General features: G+C 37.5%; 1 protein-coding gene across 5 annotated transcripts in view; it reads right to left on the reverse strand.

Moving 5' to 3' along the window:
- Positions 1-7549: 7549 nt before the first annotated feature.
- vir (VIR_N domain-containing protein) overlaps positions 7550-13841 on the reverse strand; it is a 439345-nt gene continuing 433053 nt past the window's right edge. For all 5 annotated transcript variants that reach the window (XM_067142987.2, XM_067142988.2, XM_067142985.2 and 2 more), the window contains one exon: positions 7550-8075. In XM_067142987.2, coding sequence (XP_066999088.2) covers positions 7735-8075 — 341 coding nt within the window. In that variant the 3' untranslated portion in view covers positions 7550-7734. The remainder of the gene's footprint in view (positions 8076-13841) is intronic.

Here is a 13841-nt window from a genome sequence, read left to right on the forward strand (position 1 = left end):
GATAACAATTAAGTAAAAGGCTCCACCTGATCGATACTTTTTTATTATTTAGCCTTAGGCTAAATTTTATGTCATTAAAAACTTACAGTACATGTTTCGATTGCTTAGCAATCATCATCAGCTGTTTCGCTTAAAGCTTAGGTGAAAAAGCATAAAACATTTCATAATTAAAATTAAAATGTGTTAGTACGGGATGCTTAAGTGGTGAGGGAGGGTGGGGTTGGGGGGGGGGGGTTGTGTTTGTTAGTTAAGATTAAAATTATACAAATTAAAAAACTATTCTAAACTAAAACATCTTTGATTTCATTCATTGTCACTTGCACTGGTTCATTATTAAGTTCGACAGTTTTCCGTTAATGCTCTTGCACACTTGTCTTGATGGTGTAGTGTTCCTTCTTTATCTAGACCTTTCTTACTGTCCGGTGGAGAAGATTATGTAGATGGTTAGTCAAATTGTTCGTTTTTTTAGTTGGATAGTTTGGAGTACGACCTGTAACTGGCAGGAAAATGTAACTATTATTTAAATTTTTTTTGAGGGTATGTTGCCTAAAAAAATTGTTTGCATTTTAAAATGAAACTGTAAAGATTAAAACTTACCCCTATCCAATTATTCGTTATACGAATTTTATTCGGGATCAATTGAAACATGTACTGTAAGTTTTTTAATGACATAAAATTTAGCCTAAGGCTAAATAATAAAAAAGTATCGATCAGGTGGAACCTTTTACTTAATTGTTATCTTGAGTACAATATCGATACAGAATAAAGTGGATAGTATGTAATATTGCCTTTGAATGTTGACGAAAGAACTCGCAAGTGCACATAGCGAGAAAAGGATACTGTACCAAAGATGAACGATCGCATTTTGTGGCAAACATTTCTGTTTTCTTATTCAAACTGCGTCACCTAACCTAACTTAACCGTACTATATGTATCATGAAAACATACGTCAAGCACTAGTAGAGAAATGATAAACTTCTCGCTATAAATTTACATAACAGCCTTTCCGAAATTGAACCAGACGTGAGAAAATATAAAACTAACCACAGTATTTAGCATTAAAATTAAGCTATCGTTTACTTCAGCCTTTATTTTTAACAAGTTAACAACTGCTGTAGGACACGTTATTTATGCATTTATAACGCAAACATGTTTTCCTCTTTCATTTGCATTTTTCTTTACAGAACAGCAATCGATGGGTATTACTGTATTAATCAACTCTGCCATTGCCTTCGAATGTCAACGAAAGTGCTCGCTAGTGGACATGGCGAGGAAACGATACTGAAGATGATCAGTCGTGTGCAATATAATCGCTGCGTGCATAAATATCTCTAATGGAAAAAATCATGCACGCTTAATCATTCATAATAATGGATGCGTCAGTGATAGGGCTCTCACTGTAACTGAAGGATAAGACACAGTTTAATATAGGAGTTTTGAAAGACAGACAAAAACTGTCGTTATAGCAGGTTTCTCGTTATGTGCCATACTCGTTATAGCGGACTTCTACTGTATTATTTATCAAGACAAATATGTACCACGCTAGTCAACTTCACACAATTATGTTCTTAATCCAGATGTAGGCTACCACGCGACAAATATTCGGTACCATTCACTGTACCACTCAACACAAAATCAATTTCTAACTTCTGAATGGAATGTGAAATACAAGCAAACACAGGCTGTTATTCAGCAATCTCACTGCTAACAAGCACACAAAACTGAACATTCCATAGGCTAACAGCTTGCTCCCCCGAAGGTACAACTTATCCTGTAAAGTTTAGGAACTGAAGGCCTTTTCTCGTTGTCACGCAACTGTGGCGAGGGCTCTTACACGAGTTGGAAATCACATTCCTTTTACAAGGGATGACAAACAACATTTTCAGGGCTAGGAAAAGTGTGATTATAACCTAAGCAGACATAGCGAAAATTTGTGACGCAATAAGTGAGGTATTTTTGAAACAGACTTTCAACGTATTAGGTCGTGTTACGTACATATAGTACTATTTAGATTTAATATGATGAGAATCGGGACTTTGAATTAAGAATGTGCCAAGTGAGAAAACGTGTTAATGAGGAACGCACTAATGAGGTTTCACTGTATATCCTTCATAATCATGTTTATGTCACTTGTCACAGTTCATTAGTTCTTGAACATAATATATGACAAAATGTATCTATAAATAATCATAACAATTAGAATATTGTATATACTGTATTTACGTGAATAATACCTGCATATTTCTTTAAAAAATTTGGGGCACAAAATTGGGGTGCGGGTTTTATTTGCGTCAATGTTGGCATTATTTTTTCAAAATCAGCCTTCCTAAATTTAGGGTGCGGGATTATTCGGTGTTTGGGTATTTACGCGAATAATACCCGCACATTTAAAAAAAATTGAGGCACGAAATTGGGTTACGGTTTTTTGCGTCAAAGTTGGCATTTTTTTTTTTCAAAATAAGCCTACCTAGTTAGGGTGCGGGGATTATTCGCATAAATACGGTATTATGCAATCCACAGAAACGAAACATAAGAATAATTCATCAATGCTATTATTGTAACTGCTCTTTCTATAAATGATTACAGCATGAAATACTATCACCAAATAAGCATTGCCAGCACGTGCAAGGCTACACAGAAAATCTAGCTTGAACTCCGAGAGTCTGCATAATACGACCACATGGCTGCAGTATTGGCGTGCACTACTCATCTGACATGGAGTCACAGAATCTAAGAAAAGACTGGCAATACACCAACTTAATATATAGGAAAGAGTTTCAAAAATGCACCAGAAGATGGCAGAAGTGATCAAAAAAAGCCAAACAAATAGGAGGAGGCTAATCCAACTCAGAAATGTATTTTTAATTTCAAAACAGCCTAAAGGCGTCAGAAGTGATACAAATGCAGCAAAATATATCCTGCAACATTCAACAGCTCATAATGGCAGGTTTCATGTTTATTAGCACTAAAGTATCTCACCCAATTACCATTAGATGCATAGCTGCCAACTTTTAGAAATCAAAAATAGGAAGATTTTTTATTTTTAATTCTTGTATTTCATCATATATATTGCAACATGGTCTAAGTGAAAAAAAGACAGGATGAAAGGCATGCATACCTACAGTTACAATGTGATTTGATCATTAAAGTTAAAATTTTAAACTAAAAAACATTAAAATGGTTACAAGAAAATGTACCCCAAAACCAAACCAAACCCCATGGCACTACAGCCCTTGAAGGGCCTTGGCCTACCACGCGATCGCTGCTCAGTCCGAAGGCCTGCAGATTACGAGGTGTCGTGTGGTCAGCACGAATCCTCTCAGCCGTTATTCCTGGCTTTGTAGACCGGGAGCGCTATCTCACCGTCAGATAGCTCCCCAATTCTAATCACGTAGGCTGAGTGGACCTCGAACCAGCCCTCAGGTCCAGGTAAAAATCCCTGAGCTGGCCGGGAATCGAACCCGGGGCCTTCAGGTAAGAGGCAGGCACGCTACCCCTACACCACGGGGCCGGCGAAAATATACCTCAATCACTCTAATTTATGACACATTCATACGAATAATAATAATAATAATAATAATAATAATAATAATACAGTCGAACCTCCATATCTCGAAACTCTACTCGAATTTTCATTATCTCGAACTTACTTAGATTTTCCGGCCGTTTGTCCTATTCTTCCGTGTATTTATATCACTATTCTAGAAATTAGGTTAAAAGAATTTCTCGATTTCTCGAAGCAAACATTTCCTCCCTCGAAGCAAAAAATACTATGTAACTCTAATTTTGTGAAACACCAACTGCGCAATACAGCATTTGCGGTTTGTGAGAAACAGTTGACAAGTAAAGAAAGGGTTCCGGTGAAGCTGAAAACTAATATGACGGGAACCGAAAAACTCGAACTTCTAGTGATCGCCAAATCGGCAAAGCCTCGCCATTTCTCGGGTGTCAATTAATTACCGGTCACATACGAAATCAAGCCCAGAAGTCGCGGATGACAAGCTCCATTTACGAAACTCGGCTGCGTGTATTGACGAAGTTTCAACGTGTAGGGAGGAAAGGTTAACCGCAATAAACAGAAGAGACTAACGGATATTTTCCAAACGTGTTAACGGAGCTATGTTTCTTATTTCACTACTGTATGTACTGTATCCTGTCTTCTAAAAAATACTATAATAAGGGTTATAATTAAAGTGATGCTGTAAAAGAGTTTCTTTGTGTATTTTTAAGTACCTGCACCGTTAAACATAACGTATTCAGTAAAAGCCCGTAGAAACATTTGATTGAATTATGTGCTATACATGCTCAAAAACGGTATTCTCTATATTTCGAAATTTCGATAACTCGAAATGAAATGTATCTCCCGAGGTGATTCGCATAATAGTTTCTTTTATTAGACTGTAAAATGAACGATAATGTAATTTTATAGGTATCTCCGAACACTTGGTGATATGTTTGTTATGTTTTGTAGCCATAACGTGAAGAGAAAATACCAGAAACTGTCACCAACACAACTCCCTGAAATACATTCAACTCATTAAAATTATTAAGTAAGAATAAACAAACATGCAGTGAAGTACCGATACGCGAAACTAGCACGTACAAGACAGATCGGCATGCTCATATATTATTAACATACAACTTTGACACGGAGAAAAGCATATAACCGCTAGAAAAAACATGTGGCATACAATTCCAACGAAATTACGCACAGAAACGATGTTAATAGTGTGCGAACCACACGATAAGAAACTCATTCTTTCGTCCCGATTAACTGAGTCGCTAGCGCTCACTAGCCTCTCTTGCTTGTAGGACGATTGCCGTCCCGAATCCCCAGCCGTAAAGCACACATGCTGCTGTAGAGAGCTGGAAACACGATACACGAACGCGACGGACTCACGAAATAAAGCATCAAATAAAAATGCTTGAAAATTAGGTTGGGTAAATTACACAAGCACATAAGAATGTATCCTTTATCCTAGGGAAAGAGTATTGACTGTACTGGAGGTTATATTGGTCAAAAATAGGAAGAATTAAAAATAAATCGGAAAATCGGAAGACGAGTTAAAAAACAGAAAGTTTCCGGGTAAAACGGAAGGGTTGGCAGGTATGTAGATGATATTACTTTAAGACTTGAACTGTTTTAGGTTTTTGGGCTTATGGCGTGTCAAGAAAATAAGGTGAAATTCTTTACGTTTTGCAGAGAACTTTGCTCTGCATCTTCAGAAGAAAACCTCAACTGTTCCCGAGGAACCAATGCTATTTTTGGAAAAGTCTTCTTCAGGAACAGCCGAGGTTTTCTTCTGAAGATGCAGAGCAAAGTTCTCTGCAAAACATAAAGAATTTCACCTTATTTTTTTGACATGATATAAGCCCAAAAGCCTGTATCATGTCTATAAGTACGGGCCGTGAAAGCATCAATGGTAACATTAAACTATTTTGTTACGGAAATGTAAGACCGATCATCGACTAAAATTTGTCACCTGAAACACAATAACCACCAGCAAAACTTTGTTTCCTCCAAAAACTATCATCTACTCAGTCAAGTTACTTACATATTTATTCTTCCTTCTGTAACTGGAAAATACACTTTTTAAACCACTAAATGCTTCTGATTCCTAAAAAAAAAGACAATTATGGATTTTAAGAAATTCCTTCTAGACAACAGACAAAAGGTTATAGGGCATGTCCAGAATTTTTTGGATGTCTGGTAACCCTAATCATATGTGTTACCTTATGTTGGTTCAGAGGAGTGCTGTATCTTCTCCAGGAGATTGTTATTTGGTTATTTAGGACCTGTACTATGTCTGTCAGATAAATACGGTATCTTTTTTCACAATCTGGAAGATAAATATTTAGTTACATATTACCATAGGACTTTAACTATGGTATTGCTATGTGGATGATGTAGTGAAATTTAGCAAGGCAGTATACCTGTTCCCAAGTGTTTCCTGTGTTTAGTGCTATCTCTTTTGAAATGGTATTACAAGAGTTCATTATTACACTATTATTAGGCTATAAGTAGAAGTTTAAGCCAAGAAAAGAATTAGGCCTGAAATTTACACACTTCAAAACTAATCGAGTATTTAACGAAATACAAAAATTGTTGTAGAAAATAAAAAGACTGATAATGTTACATGGACGCAAAAGGTAAAGTTCAAGTTAAGTTTCTTATCAAATAATTCCTACCACATGATATCCTACTCCATGATATCATGTTTTTTCTCTAATAGTACACTCTGGTAAAAAAAAGAAAGTTTATCTTCATAATCAATGCCACCATTTTTTTTTAAGATGCAAAATAAATTGGAAAACCTGGATATCACTAGTAGGCTGGTATGCATACAGTGAAAGATTATTAATTATACAGTTTATTGTTGCAAATTTAATTAATCATTTTATTTTTTCCAAGACAATGTTTATCTAACTTTAGAGTAAATACTCCATAGTAAGTTGCTATGAAGTCAAAGTCTTAACATTCCCATTTGATGGATGAATCACCATAAACAGCATCATATACCCTCATTCCATATGAGACAGGTTTGGAATTGAAACCAGGCTTTTGGCATGCACTCTAGTGATTAGGAATTGTATACCACTGCCTCTACTACCCTGCCAACCAACATTTTGATGGTAAAAAATATTTAAACTGGCAAATCATGGTAACATTGTCAAGAGATGTTACCGAAACAACCATGGCTAGCAAGCGAGCTTGACAATATAGCACCTGCGTGCAAGTACACACACATATATTAGCAGGAATAATTTGCTAGCTCATCCTCTGATACCTGGACAGAAAGCATGATAGTTTTTACATATACTGGTCTACTCACAGATATAATCATTTAATTTTTCGTATAGCATCATACTATAGGCTTGACAATGCAGCAAATTGAAGACCAAGAAGAGAAGAGGAACCTGAAAAACACAGACTTGAGACTTAAACTCAAAACTTTTACACGCAAACAGTACACCATAACTGATGAAGAAAGGGCAGCCAGGTCGGAAAGAATGAAAAAGTTCTGGGAACAGAAGAAGAAACATAAGCCAAATTTGTAGACTTAAATGTATATGGATCGATTAAAGTGCTCCAATGTGGGCGTAAATAATTTTAAAATATTAGCATCGTACTGATGCATATTTATTAAATCATCATCACAATGGGCAGCCATCTTAATTCTAATTCTTACAGCCGAGTCCCAGATAAGAGCTTCAACTGCCGCTCCATCTTTGGCATAGCTAAACTACAGAATATTCCTCCAGACTGCATATAAACAAAAGTCGTAGTATATGTTTTCAACCCAACTTCCAGATAAATGTGCAATCTGCCACATTTATCTGGCTGTTGTAGTACAGGCCCTTAGTATACAAGCTATGTGCAACAGCTTGGAAAGTACAGAGGGAAAAATTTCTAATATATCCATAAGCCTGATATGAATTATAAGAGGTATGGGAGCAAAAATGTTGAATGTTGTGGTCCTTAGTTGGCCAATTTGAAAGAAGATGTAGAAGGTTTGGGGAGAGACATAACAGAACCCACCTGTGTGTATGTACATATTTTATTTACTCCTTTTTCACTCTGTCTTGCTTTACAATAATGAATAATTATGTAATTATGAAACAGGGAAAAAACAAACAGAAAGAAACAATCTCTCTTTTGACATTAAGGGAAAATACATTTAAAAATATATACAAATTTTTTTCTTCCGTTGATTATTTTAACAAATTCTCTGTTTACCGGGTAAAAGAACGAACATGTCTTGCTGGAGGTTCTCGACGACCACCTCCACGCAGGTTAGGGCCACCGAAACGATCTCTATTGTCTTTAATTTGCCATACCCCTGGCCCTCCACCTCGACTACCTCGTCCACCACCAAAACGATTTCCAAACTTTTCTTCTGAATGCGGAAGCATTCGATTGTCACGAATTTCAGGCGTACGAAAAGATCGCAGTGGAGAAGGCTGTTGCCCTGCTGAACCAGGACCATCAGCATTGTGTGGTGGCCATGCAGGTGATCCACCTCCACGACTATTGCCCACACGGGAGGGCATGGAGCTTACACCACGTGGAATACCTGGAATAAACAACATGATTTCAATGTACAGATGTCAGAAAATATAATACAGCTCAAGATTAACCCAATGAGCCCTGCATATTTGTTGGATAGAAACTGCATTGGGGCTGGGATTATTTTGGAGGAAATATAGTGCGCTTCATATTGTGAAAAATTTCTTATGTACAAGATCATTAAGGATTTAAATATATGTAAAAATAAATGGCTTTCATACCACGAACTGCAGAATAAGGAATACATTAAAATTTTATTTTATTATAATCACAAGTCCGTACTCAGTCCGCCTGCTAAGCTGTAACACAGTCTTCTCCTTGCACTTCCTCTTCAATTTCCACACCTACTTTTGTTCTTCAGGAGCATTGCTCACACTGTTACTAATATTACTACTAATTTCACTGAAAATATGACATTCCTAATCGATAGACATGATACTGTATTGGCTTTTGGGCTTATGTCGTGTCAAGAAAAGAAGGTGAAATTCTTTACGTTTTGCGGGAATTGTAGTTGATTTTCGATTGCATTACTGCTATATAGGCTGAACGAAAATTCAACCAGGTGTCGTTCAGACAGAAATCAAAGTTCCTCCGTCTAGCTCAGAAACAGGTGGTCTCTCGCTCGCACCCGGATGCTAGTAAAACTGTCGTGAATCTTTCCAAGAAATCCTTGGACGAGAACCAAACGGCAGTTCTAGCTAGGGGTCTTAATTTCGCTGTCGCTCCCTCTAAAATTCCCACTGAGGAGTTAATTACTTCCGTTGAGGCAGCCATCCACAAACTACCTACGGATGAGGCTGAGGAGTTCAGACAGAAATGTCCGCTGTTGTACCCGCACCCAATTTAACAAGAGGCGTAAGGAGAGCTCTGAAGGAACTTAAGAGATGATTCTGAACTGACCATTCTCTCAGCTGATAAGGGTAATGCGACAGTGGTTATGGACACTGACGAGTATAAGAATAAGATCTCGACTATATTGTCAGAGCCTGTTTACAGACTGAGCTCTCATGACCATACCACTCGTGTGTCCAACGTCACCGTGAAGCTCTTAAGGCAATCTTCAATTCCAAAAGAGAAGGCTAAACATCTCTCCCCAGGGGATGCAGTGCCACCTAGATTATATGGACTGCCTAAGATCCATAAAAATGATGTTCCCCTCAGACCTATTGTTAGTGCGATGCGTTCTCCTACGTATGCTCTGGCTAAATACCTAAGCAAATTGCTTAAGCCACACATAGGACATACTGAATCATACGTCAGGGACTCTCAGTATTTCATCAACAAGCTGTCAACCATAACCCTTCAACCTAATGCACTTTTGGTGAGTTTCGATGTGGAGTCCTTGTTCACTAAAGTGCCGATTGACTCGGTCACCTGTTCCTGTTCCCTGAGGACATTATTAAGCTATTTTACCACTGCATGACTTCCAGCTATTTCTTGTGGAATGGGAATTTTTACAAACAGATGGACGGAGTGGCTATGGGAAGTCCACTTTTGCCCGGAGTGGCTAATTCCTTTACGGAGCATTTTGAAGAGGAGGCTATTGCTTCGGTGCCCGTCAAACCTATGATATGGTTGAGTTATATTGATGATGCATTTGTGGTCTGGACAGAACCATCTAAATCAGCAAAATCCTTCAATAAAATTCACTATGGAGATGGAGTCGGACAGATGCCTTCCTTTTTTGGAAGTTCTAGTAAGGACACACCGTCTATCGTAAGCCTACCCACACAAATCGCTATCTTTATGCAGATTCTCACCACCATCCAGCACAAAAACAAGGCATTCTTACGACACTCGCCAAGAGGGCGAGACGAATTTGTGAGCCATCAAATATCCAGGTGGAGATGTGCATGCTCAAAGTCGCGTTCAAGAGTAATAGTTACAGTGATTTGCAGATTCATAGAGCCCTGCATCCCAGAGAAACGACCAAGCAAAGTTCACAGAAGGAAGAAGTGAAGGAAACTGCCTACTTGCCTTACATTCACAACACCACAGATCGAATTGCCAAGGTCCTCCGCAAACACAATATAAAATTCGTGTTTGGTACCGCCACTAAAACTGCTCACAGTCTGAGTAAAACCAAGGACAAATTGTCCCCACTTTTACATCCTGGGTTATATGAAATTTCCTGTACTTGCGGTAAGGTATACATCGGCTAAACATGCCGGTCCATTGGTACCCATTTCAAGAAACATAAACGTAATATTCGTCTCAACCAACCAGACAAATTGGCAATAGCTGAGCATGCTCTATCGTCGGGTCATGATATCATGTTCCAAGATGCTCGAGCTCTTACCTACACTAGACACTACAGGTCCAGGATTATACGGAAAGCTGTGGAAATACGTAGAAATCCTAACAGTCTCAACAGGAGACTGGCTATCAATTAAGTAATATCTGGTTGCAACCCATTAAGAATTTATGTAGGTAGTTCCCTTCCCTGTCCCTTCACTACTGTTATTTCATCTCGGTGTTTTCCAAATTCGTACGTTCCTCATCGCCAGATGTTTCATTCCAGGCTTGTGTCAATATCATACACCTGTCAATGTCATATGTTACGTACACATGTTATGTGAACCTCTTAGACTGATTCTGATGGTAGGCATAGATATCAAGGATAATTTGATTCTGATGGTTCAGTCAGCTTCCGCTTCGAACACTAGCGATGTGCCACGTCCTGGGAGCCATTTGGTGGTGAATTAACGTACCATTTCCACTTCTTTTATAACATCTAAATTTAAAGAGTCATTGTTTAAGAAGCCTTTCTCGTGGACAGTCAAGATTTCTTCTAATGACGCAAAGCCCAGTTCTCTGTGAAATGTAAAGAATTTCACCTTATTTTCTTGACACAGCATAAGCCCAAAAGCATCAACGGCAACACTCCTAATCAAGATTACTTTCTAAAAGGGGTTATATATCGGTGTGTTTCATTTGTTTACTGGCAGCCATCTTGTTTACAAGCGAATCTCAAAGTATAGAGATAGCCTACTTCAAACTAATATTACCAAGCACACTATCGATATATTTTAGCAAAGAACATATAACATGCAAAGAAAGAGTCCCTACACAAATCACAAATGCAACTCACTTTGCCATCCCTTGAGGAAAAGTTGAATTACATAGTAAAGTGAGACAATGGAACAGTTCTGTGGCCCGGCATTTGGTCCACAAAGATGAAGCACGGAACGGTTCCGTGGCTCAGGCCCAATGAGTTAATAAAGAAAAGAGAGCATCAAAATAGAAAGAAGATAAAAAAAATTTGCAAATCTGATGTAAAGTATCAAGATGTTTCTAAAATTACAAGCACTTTAGTTATTATATTAATAGCTAATATGATATGGAAAGCACACCCTGTAGAAAACCATAAATACACTACAAATATCAAGCTCACAGTTTAATGTGATGGTTTATATTGTGATCAAAGCCATAGAATAGACCCAGAGGTATATAGTAGGGGTGTGATTTTACAGCGATTATTTCCCCCTTATTTTTTGTACTTAAAATGGTTTGAATTTGGTGAATATTTCACAAAAAGAAAAAAAACAGACAATTTGTTGCAAATTTCACTTCTTGGGAAAAAACCAGGGAAAATTTTAATTATAGCAGATCAAGGATATAAACAGTTAAGTACATGTATCACGATAGGAACCTGAGAGGCAAGCAGAGGCAGTCGAAGGTATGTGCATACAAAAGAGCTGTATGTCTGGATCTGAAAAAAGTGAAATTTCTTTAAATGTTATCAAAACTAAAATTTTAAGTAGGTTTCAAAGAGTTAATCATGAGCACTAATTCATTACATGCTTACTAGTCTCCATCCATCTACAGGCAAAGAATGGTTCCAACACTTGTGCAAGATAAAGATAACCTATGTGTATGCAGAAAATGATCTTTCACTGTCAACATTTGTCACAGAAAAACCACAGAAACTGCAGAGACTTTGAAGAAAAACTATGATGATCTTCAAGAATGTCTGTCAGAGTACTGTTTATGCAGTCACTATCACCTCTCCCCCCCCCCCCCTCTCTTTCATAAAATTCTGAAGTGCATGATATCCTTTTAAAAAGTCCTCTTTTAGAATACTATCTACTTCTAGCATGCCTTTAACATTCTCTAGCAGATGGTTGTCAACCGAGTTGCCAAGAAGAGAAGGAGAGTAGAAAAGTTGTGCAGTGGTTCTGAACAGTTACCTGCAGGGTTGTTTTTAAAGTGCATGAGCTTTGCAATAGTTTTAGCTGCCACTTGCTGGAACCTACTTTTGAGCATTTGTAGCCTGTCATTACTTAGGGTAGCAAGAATATCAGTTACAGCATCCTGATCAAATGTATGCAAAAGATGATGCATACTTTTACACAAAATAAATTTCAATTTCTATTTGAAAGTACTTGTGTGTATTATCCATAGAACCTACTTTTTAAATAAATTTTGTGATTATAGGGTAATTTCATGAATTGTCAATTTTGTGATAATTCATATATTGCACATTTTAAGACTTTTTATGAACAGATTTGGATTTTGTGTGCACAAAAAGTATGTTTTTATAACATCTAGCTGATGTACCCGTGCTTCGCTACGGAATTCTACATTGTATACAGAATTCTAGGTTAGGTAGTGTTCACGTTGTGAGCAAGATTGCATTAAATTACATAGCTCTTTACATTACCCTAGAAACGCGATGGGGAAGTCACTAAACATCTTTTCTTATTTGAAGACTGGGTTAGGGAATTTTCGATGTAATGGTAGGCTATCTTGGCAACCATCAGTCACAATTAAGTTGGGGAGTTTTCATTACAATGGCATACACTCACTCTCCACCTGCCTTTTTACATCCTCAGAGAGTGGTTTTCCCAACTGAAATCAACACAGATCAGTACAATGATGCCAGTAGGAATGTCGCGATTAAAAGCAATGCTATCATATGAAAAACTCGATCAAATTAAAAACCACATATTTTCTCACTTTTAATGAACAGTGCTACACTGCTGATTTAACAGTCCAAAGTTCCAGAGCTGGAATGACCAGGCCGCAGACAGCCGTGAGCCATGAACACTTTAATTTCAGGGGGCGAATAATGTAGAGTCTCAGGGCAAAAACTATGCCCTGTTACTAATCTGTTTAACAGAAGTATACCCGATGAGTCGGAAAATCTCAATTCACTACAATGATGGTGAAAAAAATCTATCAGACTTGGAGGCAAATTTTTCCTCCAAGCAAGAAGTTTCAAAAATTGTGTTATTGAATGATGTAATTTTATTGAAAGTCATTAGACTTGTTCCAGTGAAGTAGACCCCAGGATTGTGAAGGTGCTCAAGAGGACCAGAAGAGAATTTGAACCAATGATCCACGCCAGCACCATGAGGGGTTAAATGACACCAAGGGCCGTCCCAAGGCCAGAACCATGGATTACTCGATATGAGGATGAGTACATTCAATCTGAAGTATTACCCGAGTAAAATGCGGGGTAATTTTCATGTAAATATGTAGATCACGTAAGCTAGGTTAGTAAATGTAAAATGCATGTATGAATTAGGGAAAAACTTGTGAGTGGTCATCATATTGTATCAAATAATGTTTATCTTATGTGAACGGAAATTTTGTAATATGGGATAAATTTTCGAGCCTACAATATGTTAATTTAAAGTAAAGTATGTGCATGATTTAGTGATGAAATATCTGAAAGGTTGAGAGTGCTTTAGATAGAGAGGGTAAATTATAGATTTGTTTTATTGAAGATTTCAAATGGTAAAATTAATATCTTTCTTTATATGGAATA

The sequence above is a fragment of the Anabrus simplex genome, chromosome 3 (genome assembly GCF_040414725.1).
Source record: "Anabrus simplex isolate iqAnaSimp1 chromosome 3, ASM4041472v1, whole genome shotgun sequence".
Lineage (NCBI taxonomy): Eukaryota > Metazoa > Arthropoda > Insecta > Orthoptera > Tettigoniidae > Anabrus > Anabrus simplex.